At 38.6% G+C, this 14,604-nt stretch overlaps 1 protein-coding gene across 1 annotated transcript; it reads right to left on the bottom strand.

Moving 5' to 3' along the window:
• Positions 1 to 6,987: 6,987 nt before the first annotated feature.
• oat (ornithine aminotransferase) lies at positions 6,988 to 13,998 on the bottom strand. The gene is made up of 10 exons (XM_088016478.1): positions 13,879 to 13,998; positions 11,642 to 11,833; positions 11,316 to 11,540; positions 11,113 to 11,208; positions 10,876 to 11,003; positions 10,531 to 10,653; positions 8,911 to 9,039; positions 8,689 to 8,802; positions 8,420 to 8,564; positions 6,988 to 8,191 (listed from the first exon to the last, which is right to left on the bottom strand). Exons 2-10 carry the CDS (start codon positions 11,826 to 11,828, stop codon positions 8,031 to 8,033), a joined length of 1,308 nt encoding a protein of 435 aa, XP_087872604.1. The 5' UTR covers positions 11,829 to 11,833; positions 13,879 to 13,998; the 3' UTR covers positions 6,988 to 8,030.
• Between the last annotated feature and the right edge of the window lie 606 nt (positions 13,999 to 14,604).

Here is a 14,604-nt window from a genome sequence, read left to right on the forward strand (position 1 = left end):
ACTAGAGCTCGACATTCACATTAAGCAATAAATCAATTAATTGCGTGATAAAATATAATGAGCTTGATTTTTTCCACTCTGATGATTAATATTTTTTGAAGGGCAATTTTGATAGAGACTTCTTAATCCATTTTATTTATGGTTTTGGGTGTGGGTGTGTTTTTTTTTACTTTTGTTTGTTTGTTTTGTTTCCTTTTCATGTCTTATTCTTGGTTGTTGTGTTTTATTTTGGATATTAAAAAATGCCTTCTAGTTCCAGTGTCGAGTGTTCTTTAAAAAATTAATTTAGTTGACTTTTGAGAAGGCAAACTTACATTATTACACCATTATCAGCGCACTAATCGGAAATGCTCTCAAAACAACACTTATGTCATTTATCACAATAATTTGTGGGACAGTTTATTGCTGTGACAGGCCTAATTTTTATGTGGCGTCAGCCATCCATGTGTTGAGCTTGAGTGTTTTTGCAAAGGGGAATGAACAAAAATATCAGTTTCTACATGTGTGAAGCCAGTAGACAAATATTAGAAAAAGACTGGCAGCTTTAATCACAAAAAAAACAACAACATGATTCTATAAACTCTTGCATGCCTCACATTTTTGTTCCTTCAGATATAAATATTTGGCCAAGGCAGGGGCGCACATACCACCACTCGATGTGTTGTTATTAGATGCATTATGTAATGTAGAGGAGAGGGAAAAAAAAAAATCTCTGAACCTCTGTTGCTGTGACACTTCTGTAGTTTTTTTCAGGCAGATATAAATCAAATGGGCCGTGACAAATAGGATCATTTTCTGAAAGCACTTATACGGAGAGTCAAGTGTCCCCGTGCTCGGGGTGTGCAGGGAGAGAGAGGCATGTCCTTCGGAAGACCTTGCCTGATAAATGTATGTACATTTATGCATCCCCTCAGACAGGGAAGGTCTGCAGCTTTGGGAGAAAATTAGCTGATGCATTTCCTCCCTTACAGTCCTTATATCGTTTGCACTTTAGCATGCACATGTATCTCATCAATGCGTTCAGATGTCATAAACTTAATGCAAAAGCCCCATTAATTTGAGTACTGGCAGGCAAGCCCAACATTTTAAGTGATTTATCTGTGGAGCTACAGGAAGCAAAAAAAAAAGAGGAATAGCTTTTCCTGATCTCCACAGCATCAGTCATCATTCTCAGGCTGGCACCTCGCTTCTCTGGACCTCTAATGGATACGGGGGCTTTTTAAATTTATCGTGGTTTGAATGCAACTTCCACCACTTTGATTGCATCCCAGATAAGTACCACAATCTGATTTCTGCATTATGTAAGGCGGGGAATGCAAATGGGCGTACTGAGTTGGAGGGAAAGTGGCAGAAAGTGAGAGGTGGAAAGTGGTGTCACATGGAGGGATAACAAATTAAAAGACTAGTCAGCTAGAAAGACTGGGAACAAAAAAAAAGGAAAGATTAAATGCTGAAAGAGGGGAACAAAAGAAGCCATTTAGTCTGGATGAGCCTCTTTTGACCCACTCGGTGTGAGAAATAGTGATGGAGCAGACAGCCAGCTTTGAACCCAGCCCCGTACCTCACACTCAGAAGGAGACTGTCTGCTGGCACTGAGCGCATGGGAGGGGATAAGCAGTAAGAAGCTGCGGGAGAATCCTCAGGTTTGGCCAAGACAGTTCGAGCCTTGAGCCGGACTTCAAGTTTTCCCAGCTCCTCACAGGGCCAGCAGGCCTGTCAACCCCCTGCCAAATCTGGAGCTCATTTGTGGAATATAGTGTGTCTTCCTGCCGTGGCAAGGCAGGATGCGGGTCTGAGCAGAGTGTAGGATCAAAGTCTGCTCATTTCTCAGTGTCACCTGGTAATAACGCTCATTTCTCCTGCCAAACTGGATTCCACTCATATTTCTCAAGCAAACTCGGGACAAACCCGTTCGTCTCTAGGCTCAGTTAAAGAAAATAATTAAAAAAATACAGCACAAGTAGCCTTACATCTTAGAACTGTTTTATATTTTATTGTGCTACATCTAAAAATGTTAATGTGTTTGGGGGGGATTTTCTGCTACGTTTGGGAGTGATTTCAAGTTTCTGTTTGCAGTGCATTTCTTAAAGATCACTATGAGGTGATCCAAGAGGTTCTTTAAATGCAAAATCAGACTTTATGTTCTCTATTTTCAACTGACCTTTAGATAAATGTCAGTGTTAGCAGACCGTTTCCAAATAAACAAAACCCAGCTTGAAAAGATTTTCATGAGTCAGAAGCAAAGGTAAGATAAACGACAGTTTACCTGTCATCTTGACAGTGGAGCAGAGATTCATCTTCAAGCAAGGCAAGTCTATGCGTAGCAGCAAAACAAGTCAAAGTATTTTACATCATAAAAATATTGGAATAAAATTTGTGTTGTGGTTTTAGCCTTGATTTAAAGTGAAACTCACCCCCAAATCAACTTTTTTTTTCTAATAAGCTGTCCAAATAGGTCGTTTAGGGTTCTATCTTTACATTTCTGTGATTATTGGCATTTTTGTGCAATTCATTTAGTTTGCCATTATTTTATGTTGTGATTTCTATATCTGAGCAATATATCTTTTGGCTCCGCCTACTTTCTTGGAATTGTTCAAAATGTGTCAGGGTGGGCTTATGCTAAGGGGGGTTAGTTTACACTGAAAACTGAAAGTTCAACTAAGCCTCCCATGAAACCCAAGCCCACTGGCAAATTTTGAAAAACTTCCAAGAAAGTGGGCGGAGCCAAGAGACACTGAACGGCACGGGCAAGCGTGGGGTTCTGCAGGACTGGTCAGGATGAGAAATGCTAACTTATCCACTTTGTCACCATAATTGGTGACTTTTCAGAAACTCTCCAACAACATTTACTTAAAGAAGCAACAAGCAACAAATCTAGCAGTATTTTGTCTTTTATCTGAGACCTTTTATTTTGATATGTGCATTTAAGGACATTTTAATTCCTTCCAGGTTTTAGTTCAGGGGTGTCAAACTCCAGTCCTCAAGGGCCGCTGTCCTGCAACTTTTAGATGTGCCTCTGCTGCACCACACCTGAAAAGAATAATTAGGTCATTAGCAAGGCTCAGGAGAACCGATCTACACAGGGAGGAGGTAATTAAGCCATTTCATTCCACTGTTTTTTTACCTGTGGCACATCTAAACACTGCAGGACAGCGGCCCTTGAGGACTGGAGTTTGACACCCCTGTTTTAGTTAGATTTGAGGTTTTGCAATATGCTTTAGTGATTTTATTATCTTTTGCTTTGACTGTGTAATTTTTTGGGTCAATTTTTCTTGTGAAGCATTACGGAATTTGTCTATGGAAATGTACTATATAAACTTTTACATTCTTTCTTACTTTGCTTACACAGAGATACTTGCAGCCGTACGCGCTGCTAAAATGATTTATTGGGGATGGGGAGAGTCAGGGGTCAATTATGCACCAAACTGTGTAGGTTTCTGGTATATCTAATCCCAATGCAGTCTTTGAGGGGGTATAGACACTTTTGCAGTGCTCTCTGTACTTAGTAGACAGAAGTGCTTTGTTCTTTTTTGTCCAGAACTAAATAGATGGTTTGATGGTAAACTTGTAAATACATGTACATTTTAAATGATCTTTTACCAAACATTTGGGGGGTTAAAAAGAAACAATGAGGTAACAAAAGCCTTAAATCTTCAGAAAACATGCCATTTTCTAAATTGTTGTGGTTTCAGACCACATACTTACAGGGCTGACCAGAGTCCAACCAGAGGAAAACTGAATGTCAGCTTTTTTTCTTTTTTTTAATGTTATGATTGAGAACATAATCAACAAATGTATTCCTACAGCAAATAATTTCAGCATTTCTTGGCTGAGTGAAAGTTTCCAAAGACGAAATCGATACAAAGCATTTAAAGAGGAGTACGTCATTAAATGTGCAAAACATTAAACAAGATTGAGCGAACTTTATCGATCTACTATTACAAGCATTATTTTCTGTTTTGTAATGCATTCACAAAGCATAGACTTTTTTTCTATCCTGAAAGTTGTAATTCATCCAATCTAACAGAGCTTGAGGAATGAGGAATGAGGAGAAATCTCAGTCAAAATGTGACTCTATGAAGCATTTCATATTTAAAAATGCAAGTATGTACCCTTTGGTTCTGTTTCACAATGATATACTCCTTTGTTTTCATAAAATCCAAATGTAAATCACTGCAAAGAGAAACAAAAAATAAGGGGTGTGAATATTTTTATAAGGTGTTGAAATTTATGGGCACCTTTTAACTGGTTGTACTGAGAGGAAAATCATCTACATATTGACTTGACAGCTCTTTAGAGTTTTGGTTCTCCTAAAATCCAGCTCAAGTCTGTTCCTTTCCTAACGTTTTAGGCGTCTTCACCGCACCTTCTAGTCCTCGCGCGGATTTACTTTGGTAAGAACACAGCACCACCTAGTGGTAAATGATAGCATAAGCTCGATTCACAATTCAAAAACACAGTTAAATTAAATCACATATTTAAATGTTTCCAACATGTCAGCGGGTTAATAATGATCACACAGAAGACCAGCTTGTGGAAGGAAGCTCAGGTTGTTGTTTGTCTGGAGTGCTGGGTCCGGTTCCTCTCATTCTCCTCTGGACAATGATCCATGGGTTAGGACAAATTTGCTATCAAACACATTAACACCATGATCACAAAAGCTGGTGGTGTTACTTTTTGACAGTTTGGGGAAGAGGCGAAGTCCGCCAGGGAAAATAAAATTAGCAGATTCATAACACTTGTCAGCAGAGGGAAACATTAAGTGCTTTAAAAATATTCTAGTAAACCATGTCGCTGACTTTGAATTTAATAAAACACATTTTTACCAACAGCAGCCAATCACATGGCTCCCAAATCAAACTTGCCTTTTTTTTTTTTTTTTTTTTTTAATTCTTGGATCTGAGCCACAGTTTATTTTTTCCCTTTGCCCGGAGCAGCCAACAGAACAGTGGTTACTCATATCCTGGTTAAGTCTGTGTGTGTATCGGCTCTTGGAGCTCCAGCTCCAGCTCCTTGCCACTTCTTGTGAATCTCCTCAAACTCTTAACGGGCTTTAATCAACATTGTGATTTGTTCTTTTTTTTTTTTCTTTAACTCAACTTTCCATTAAGATTTTTAGACAAAAGCAACTCTGCAAACAGCCAGCATCTTTACCAATAGACCCTTTTCACATGACGTCACACAACCTCCGTTTTGGCTCGAAGCTGTGTATCCTTAGTTCCGGTGTACATAGTAAGTAACGATAAAGTTGTCTATTTCATATATATATATATATATATGTAAAATGGACACATATATATCTATATAGAGACATATATATAGAAAGAGAGATTTAGATATTTATATATATATATATCTGACAGCATATGTTGATCAGACAGAACACCGGAGCATGGAGTTTACACAGTCTCTAAAACATTTGCCTAAAATAAGATTTGAAGATAGTTCACGATTTGCAAACCAATTTTCTCTGACAACAAAATCTAAATTAGACAAAGGCTAGAAATTCTTCACCGAACAATACCTGTTTGACTATGAAGGTAGGTATTTTTGTTTTGCATAACCGTTAGCTTAGCATTAGTGAATTTTGTTAGGTAGCTAACTACGTGACATAACTGTTCCTTAACCAGAACTTTTTACTGTTTTTGAACTATAACGTTTTAGGCTCTAATCTTGATCATATTCTTAAATTATGGACTGGAGTTGCCATTCATCCCATAAAATAGGGGCTTGTTTGTTATAAGCAGAGATGTCCGGTGCCGCCGCTGCTTTGTAATGCCTTCCTCTAATCGGACCACTTTTTCCGGTAACGAATAATCTAACGAGCTTGTATTTCAAACCCAGTAATCAGATTAAAGTTATTTTTATGTCCTTTATTTTCCATTAATACAGAAAATGAACCTCTAAACGTTACATCACTGACAGGCGGCGGTGTATGTTTCCTAACTGGCTAAAGTTGCTGCTAGCTGGTTTACTCATGATCGGAGGCTGGTTGGAGAATGGTAAATTGACAATGACTAATAACGGTTATCTAACACGTAAACTCTGTTTTATAAAATACAGAAAGTGAACCTCTAAACGTTACAGCACTGACAGTATATTTTTTCCTAAATGTGGCTAAAGCTGCTGCTAGGTGGTTTACTCTCCGATCGGAGGCTGTTTATTTTATACACAGATAGAGAATGGTGATTTTACAATGATTAATAACAGCTATCTAACACTGAAATGCTGTTATTATTAAACTTATCTTTTATTATATCCTTAAGATTATGAGAATGCGGGAATTTTTCAGCTTGGTTCCCAAGGCAAAATCACACCGGAAGTAAAGATACCCAGGTTTGAGTTATGGCGGCCATTGTCTGACGTCACTGTGAAAAGGGTCTATTAACTTTTGAGACTTACAGGTCGTCATCAATTACTGTCTGCTTGACAATTTAGCATTTTTCCTATGAGAAATTAACAAAGAATTCTTATAGATAGTAGTCGTAAATCTATATCATAAAGCAGATCCACTTTTAAACAGATTTACTTATTTTAGTGATATTTTTCAATTATTGAGATGCACCTCCTTATTCTGTTGCCACACTGAAGATTCCTGTAGTTTCCCTTATTTAACTAAACTTATATAATAGACTTAATTTAGTGCACTGTTACAACAGGAAAATGTTTTAATTCATGTCTACATGATTGTGTTGCTTTGATAATGTGTTTAAATTTGCTTTGAGAGCACATTTGATAGGAACTGGTGTATCAATAAGTCATTTGTTTTGTTTAATCCTTCTGTAACTACATACGTTTGAAGCAAAAAATAAAATAAAATAAAATAAGGTTGCTTAAAAGACTTCTGTACAAAAAGCAAACAAGTAAATAAAAAAAATAAAAATTATTTCTAAAAAGTCCCTTTGGGTGAGTTTTAATTTAATTTAACTTCAAACTGAACAACTTTGGCTCGTCGCTCAAAAAAAAAAAAAAAGAGTAGCAAGAGACTTTGTTGAAACAATTTATTTGGAAAAAAAAAGGGTTTTAATTTAATGTCAGGTGTCTTCAAAAAGACCATCTTCACATACATCCTGCACAGACAGCAAATAGTTAAAACTAAGCCAGCCTCCGCCAGCCTCCACCAGCGCCACTGACATCCAAACATTCTTTCATTTATCCTAAAGCAGCGTCGGAAGTGACGTTTCTCACATATTTTCTTTTTTGCGGCAGCAAAAACGGTTATAGAGAGAACGTATGAAATTTGGTCAGTTGGATTATGAATTATTGCAACTTTAGTTTTCAAAAGTGGTAATTACAGTGCAAATGCACAATTACATAAATATATATATATATATAAAAAAAGAGAGAAAAACCTAAATCGCAAGATATGTAGACTTTTGACCTCTTTTGTAACAAGATTGTTTTCAGAACGTGTCAGCAGAAAGCAGTCAAGCTGAAAGAAATTCAGCAGTGTAAACACTTAAATGATGACCTGTTATTGGGTAAGTTCTACTAGAGTTGGAGCTGTAGACGCAAACACGGCTTAACGTTAACATATCAGACTAAATGTAAAGGATGGTGGAAGACTGACGGTTAGACCTTACTCAACCTGTGTGGTAGGAGCTTAAGATGATTTACATTAAAAAAAAAAAAGGTGCATTTCCTTCACTGTCCTATAGGAGGTCTTTTCCCTTCTTGACCAGACCATAGGCTTCAGTAGTAACACTGTTTCTATTTTTTTTTTTTAAACTGAAGGTTTAAACAATTATTTCTAGTTAAAATCACACACGGTAAACTAAAGCACATCAAAAGTTTAAGATCTTCCTGCAACCTCTCCTTAGGAAACCAAACTCTATTCTCTATCTCTTCTGCAGCAGTTACTCTTACAAAGGTGTCTGTGCATCTTCATACAATTCTTACAAACGATTCTTTCGAAGAGCATGAAAACAGCCTCGAAAGTAAAAACTGAATCTAAATGAAAGCGACTAAAACATTACGTGTGGCCTTCCTTGCCTCGCCTCAGAAGGTATGGGCTGCGTTTTCTTATCTCTTTAGAAGGACATGATGGTCCTCTGAATGATGTCGATGCATTCCTGGAGCTCATGCTCTCGGATGACCAGAGGCGGGGCCAGTCGGATGATGTCCCCGTGGGTGGGCTTGGCCAGGAGTCCGTTGTCCCGAAGGCGCAAGCAGACCTTCCAGGCATCGTAGTCTGTAAGTGCGGAAGACAAAGCGACTTACTGACTTGTAAAGTTCAATATATAGAACGTCAGGTGTTGCAATGGTCCATTTAAAACTCTTGATGTGACAGGGCTAAACGGACAGTTCTCCATTAGTTAAGGTTTTTTATTTATTTTTTTTAGCAAGCACGGTATTTGCCAACATTTTGACTCATGCAAAGCTTGGTCTCAGTTCTCTCAGAAATTGTTTTCTACCTCACCTTTAGTCTCTTTGATCACAATTGCGTTGAGGAGGCCTTTCCCTCTGACTGTTGTCACAATGTCTTTGGGTAGTTTCCTCAACTCAGTCCGCAAAAGTTCTCCCATCCTTTGAGCGTTTTCCGCAAGCTTCTCTTCCTCCATCACCTGGAGATAAAAAAAAACCCCACTTTGGTTTAATACAGATGCTCAGATAAAACACTTTTAATATAGAGAAATACTTAAAAAGGCAAAAACAACGTTAAAGTTAAAACTGCTGCAAAATGTTCACCTCCAAAGCTGCAATAGCGACACGACAAGCCACAGGGTTCCCTCCGTATGTGGATCCGTGCTCCCCAGGCTTAATGGTCAGCATTACATCATTGTCACTAAGTACTGCAGACACCTAAGGGAATCGAAAACAGCTGAAGTTAAAGCCGACATGGGTGTAATCAAGTGTTATCTTGATTATCTTATCAAGTGTTATCTTGATGAAATTACAGATAACGCTCACTGGATAAACTCCTCCGGAGAGAGCTTTGCCCAGAATCACCAAATCCGGGCGAACACCTTCGTGGTCGACGGCCAGGCGCCGGCCAGTCCGTGCCAGGCCCGTCTGGACCTCATCAGCGATCCACAGCACCTGCAAAAACCACAAGGGTGTTTTTTTTTTTTTTAGTGACTACAGAAACATCTACACTCAGTGATGTTGTCACGGTCAGCACGGTTCTGATCAGTTTTTGATGCAGCAGTAAGATCACCTGAGGCCGTTTCACATTTCACACTAAACCACAGCCAAGGATTCCCTGTGAGGCTAGCAGCTGTTGTTGTTGTTGGCAACAGTTTGGAAATGGACAAAAGGATAAAAGTCATTCCGGGACTCGAGACACAGCCAATAACTTTCTTTGAGCAAATACTTGTTGGCAACATCCTTGAAACGGCTCCAATTCAGATTTGATTGCAATTTGGGTCTTAGAAGTTCGAATAAATCTCTCAGTAAATTAGTCCGCTCCTGGGGCCAGGAACTACGATTACACGTCGCTAAGAAAGTTAATCTCTGTGCTTGCTGACACAGCTACAAAATATCCATCTGCAGCACTTCCCACACACAATGTTAGCTTTCTAGGGAAAAGAACATGCTGTGGTCACGGAAACAGTCTCTTCTTAGAAGTACTTGCTGGATGCCTTTTAACTGAGAATCTTATCAAACTCTGATATTTAATTTACTTTCGTGCCTTTCATTCTTCACGCTCAGTTTCCACAAAATTTCAGGGTTTTTTAAAAAAAAATTTTTATAGTTTGGTGTTGAGAATTTTTAAAAGGAAGATTTCCTTTTACATTAAAGCAAGATTCATAAAGCTTAAAAAAAACCTTTGATTTGTTTTCTCCTTGAAGGACGATTTATATCTGTTGGCAGCTTAAAATTAAACAGAGAATATTAAGGAAGATCACTTTTCCTAGCAGGAGAAATGAAGTTTATTTTTAACTAAAATGAAGGTTTGCCAAACCGTCCAAAAATGTTTTGGAAAAAAATATGCCGATGTCAAATCAAAAGTAGGTGGTTGTGCAGGTGTGTGTACTCTACACACACCTGAACCTGTACCTCTAGTGCAGGAATGTCATTGAACGGGACAAGCTCGAACCCGGGCATGTACGGCCCAAAGGGGTCTATCTACAAACATTTAACCGTCAAACACCTTACAGGCATGTAAAAATACTTTAAAAACTTACTTTGCATAAAAGCTGCAAGCACTCAACATTATCTCTGACAAATGGATGGATGAACAAATGGACTGATTTTGAAAGGATGGATACAAATTGTTTTTAAAAAACGGGGCATTTAATAAGATTAGAAAATGCTGATGTTCTTCCATGCTCTCTTCTCGATTTCCATAATTATCCAGACCTGGGAAATAACATAAAAATAATACTGTAGATTCTGTTTAAATCTTGCTAGTTGCAGTTGCACCTTGCCATCTGTAACAGCAGACAGCTGTGGTAGACACTATACCATATAAAAACATGAACATTTTTAGTTCTTTGGCATAAAGGTGGAGGTTTTTAAGATAGCCTTGATACTAACATCAACCTAGTCATTATACTCTTTAGTTCTAGTGCCTTCATATGGACTTACATTGTATTTTGTGCAAAGTTCTCTGACTTTAGTCAGGTAGCCTTGATCGGGCACAACCACGCCTGCTTCTCCTTGGATGGGTTCCACCATGAAGGCGGCGACATTTTGATCCTGAAGAGCTTTCTAGAGAAAGGGAGGGGCAAAAAGCAAGTTCAGATTTTTTACACACATTAATCCGTGGAAAGACAATGTCTCAACTCAGAGTCAATGTTTCTCAACATTCTGCAAAACAAGTTAACCCTAAACTAAGCTGATGGGAACTGTATTTGCACAAGCTAAGCTGTTCAGTGAAAAAAATAAAATAAAATAAGAAAAAAATTAAAGAAAAACCCATAGAACCTGTACCTCTAGTGCAGGAATGTCATTGAACGGGACAAGCTCGAACCCGGGCATGTACGGCCCAAAACCCTCGTAGCTGCTGGGGTCAGTGGAGCTGGAGATGGCAGCCAAGGTGCGACCCCAGAAGTTTCCCTCTGAAGAAAGAAAGAGAGCGAAATACAGCTTCAGCAACAATCTCACCAAACTCCAGGCAAAATAAACTGTGGCATTCTGGAAATATTCCAACACAGGATGGCGACTTGCCTGCGAAAATGATCTTGGCCTTATTGTTTGGAACCCCCTTCACGCTGTAGGCCCACTTCCTGGCAAGCTTACAGGCCGTCTCACCGCCTTCAACCCCTAATTTCATACAAAATAAAAAGTAAGTAAGTAACGGCAGGAGCTCCTTTAGATTTTATGTCAAAGAAATTTGAAAGACCCATCCCAAGGTGAACTTCAGGACTTGCCTGTATTCATGGGTAAGACTTTGTCATATCCAAACATGTTGGTGATGTACTCTTCATAGGCTCCGAGCACGTCATTGTAGAACGCTCTGGAAGTCAAGGCGAGCGTAGACGCCTGCTTGGTGAGCGCAGAGACGATCTTAGGGTGGCAGTGACCCTGATTTACTGCACTGTATGCACTGAGGAAGTCATAATACCGGTTGCCTTCCACGTCCCACACATAGATGCCTTTAGTGCATAAAAAATGTTTTAAATTATTAAATTATTTCTTCTTCGATGTGGATCAGCATTGTTCATAGAAGATTTGCAAGTTTTGGTCATGAACTCACCCTCGCCTCGCTCCAGGGCCACAGGGAGCGGATGGTAGTTGTGTGCCCCGTGCTTCTCCTCGCGGGAGTAGATTTCCTCCGAGGTGAGCTTGGTCACGGGGGCGGGGCGTAGACGTGTATGGATGCTCCTGCGGAGAATCAGCCCAGCACGGCTCAGGCTCCCGAGTTGAAAAATCATTCCCTTCATGCTTGCTGTTTTGTGTGGTTGGGCACAGAAATGGGAATTAGAAGAAGAAAAAGAAGAGGTTTGATATCTAAAGTGATTGTGAAGATACTTATTTAGTGGAAACACATTTTAAGTTTTTGTAGCAAAATGTAAAATATGACATTTAAATTGTGCAAAATGCAAATGTCACAGAAAGTAGTCTGTTTTAGAACTGCTGTAATATATCTGCAAGTTCATCAATTAGTGAGACATGAAACTGTGTGAATTTATTTTGAGGGAAGCTCTAACAAACATTACTGTTATGCCATTTCCAAACATAACACTGTACATGTGTACTTATTCATTTGCACCCAATGCCATATTAACAAAATTGACAATTGTGAATATTTTCCAGATATTCTGTCGCTCGTCTTAAGACTAGCACAGACTTGATGCAACTTTAACTCATTATCCTGTTTGTTTTTTTTCTTTAGCGACAACTGCTTCGAAATTTCTTACAGGATTAGAATGAAAAGAAGGGCTTTGCATGCTTCCCATGCTAGCAACGCCTCTCAGCAGCACAATCTGAAATCTTGTCTCTGCTTTACGCTTAATTAAACATAGGACCTAAATAATTTGTTCAGCCCTGCGAACTCTGCAGTGTCAAGTTTAGTTTCCAGCAGATACGAGAAGCTGGAGGAGAGACAGGTTAATCAAAGCTGATTTGAGAGGAAAATACCAAAAGTACCTGTGGGAAAGGGATAAGATAGTATTAACTAAAAACATGATAATCAAAAAACTCCTGGGCTGGAAGATTATCCTGGACATATTTTATTTTACAGTAGGGATGGTTGTTACTTTTAAACGAATTCATTAATGTATGTCAATATTTGTACACACAGACAACATAATGACTTGGAGAAAATGAACCAAACAGAAGTGGTTAAAAAGAAGTCTATTGCTACATGGGTTTCCATAGATCACAGAGGATTTGCAGGTCTGCTGAACCAAGCTTCTCTTTCATGTCCAACACAAAGGAAGGGACTGGCTACCGGTTAACAAAAGCAGCAACACTGCAGCTCCAGATTTTTCCATTTGCACAGAAATGAAAAGTTTTCAACTCTGGTTTGAAAGAAGAAAAACGACTTGATTTGATAGTGTAACTTTTAGGAGGTTTGGACATTTAAATGCAGGCTCATTCTGAACAGTCAGCACTGAATTAGCCAAAAAAAAAGAAAAACACATATTATGTAATATTCTAATTATCCAAGAACCAAATTTTGGGTTTACATTAGTTATAAGCCATACATATAAATAATAATAAATAAACACCTGAAATAATAAATAAATCTTTAACTTATGAGTATTGCAGAGTTAAATTCCTCAAAGAAAGGGGAGAAAAGTAGTTGATATTCTGAAAGTTGAGGAAAGCTGCAGTATCTAAGGCATCCCAGCCACCAACCTGTTGGCACCTGTACACGACCTCAAATATTTCATCAGCTATGTTACCTGTGCTACCTCTTTTAAGTGTTGAAATCCACCTTTAAATGAAGATAGCAGAGTTTGTAAATCAATGAGCTGAAACTTCAATAAAGCAAACATACACCTTCTACCGGGGAGTTGGCCTGAGCCTGGGCTCATCCCTCAGTCCCTAACAGCTGATAGGTTCCCGAGGAGCTGCCTCCACCGCACCCACTAACCTCACGGTGCCAAGCTAAATAAAGAACTGCATGATCATTTTCAACCGGTTTCCACGGAGAACTGTTCAATCCTTAGCATCCAGACATTATGCAACACGGAGTATCTCTTAGTAAATTTCCAGAGCGGTTGCATGTCAGGAAGACCTGAAAGAGCCTCACAGAAAACCTAACTGCCTGCATTCAATGTCAAAAAATAACAAAATGCGTTCAAAAATTAACGTCAACCGTATGAATAGCCGCGTCTCCTCCCTCCCGAGACTAACGATACCAGTTGTTCAGATACTTGTGGTGATCATCAGTTGTTCTGTTTTTTTTCCTGCTGGTCTCGATCAATATTTTAAACTCAGTCTATCAAAATAAAACAAAGAAGAAAAAAAGGATTGAAAATGTACCTTGTGTAAACAGAAAGCAGTTCGGAAACCCTCTTTGTTGATGTTCACTCGCCCAGCTGAAAAATATAATGCGTGTGCTGTTCCGATGCGGATTATTTGACTGCCCAACGTGCTAAAGCTGGGGTTCTTTGTACGTGCTTACGTCAGTGGAGACGCACGCCTCCATTGTGCATCTTAGCTGATGATTTCGCTGATATACTCCATACCTAACTACCAGAATTAACATTTATTCCATAATATTATACATAATATCTATTATGTTAAGTATCTATGCCACTTAATATTATTTATCTAACGAGAACTGGTAGTCACAAAGTTAGGCATTATGTAACGATCTCGAAAATGACTAAAGGCCACATGCATGAATGAAATCCCACGTGAGGCTCTATAGAGTCCTATTAGAGCCAAAGAATGTAGATGAAATTCTACAGGCTAACGTTAATTTAAAAAGGCAGTAAAAAAAAAACTACAGTCAATGTAAAAAAAAAAAAAAAAAAAAAAAAAGCATTGTATTGTATAAAAACAAAATATAAGAATGAATCAATAAGCAACATAGAGTTAGGGTGAATCCAAAATAATCCTTGGTAATTTGTTCAAAATTCAATATTATTATAACACATATTATAGCACTGTCTTTAAATGGTATAAATTACGTAGTTTTATGTACACTGTTGCTCTGTGTTTTAGGGACTGCAGATGGAAAATAGCTCGAAGACCTAAAGTCTG

This window comes from Poecilia mexicana, unplaced genomic scaffold (genome assembly GCF_051168715.1).
Source record: "Poecilia mexicana isolate PSO_F unplaced genomic scaffold, ASM5116871v1 scaffold_19, whole genome shotgun sequence".
Classification (NCBI taxonomy): domain Eukaryota; kingdom Metazoa; phylum Chordata; class Actinopteri; order Cyprinodontiformes; family Poeciliidae; genus Poecilia; species Poecilia mexicana.

Excerpts from the sequence above, each read along its gene's own strand:
- oat (XM_088016478.1), bottom strand. The coding sequence starts at position 11,828 with ATGAAGGGAATGATTTTTCAACTCGGGAGCCTGAGCCGTGCTGGGCTG. Across the intron at positions 11,004-11,112 it reads GGCCAAGATCATTTTCGCAG|AGGGAAACTTCTGGGGTCGC; the intron begins GCAAGTCGCCAT and ends TTCTTTCTTCAG. Across the intron at positions 9,040-10,530 it reads AACTTTGCACAAAATACAAT|GTGCTGTGGATCGCTGATGA; the intron begins GTAAGTCCATAT and ends TGGTTTTTGCAG.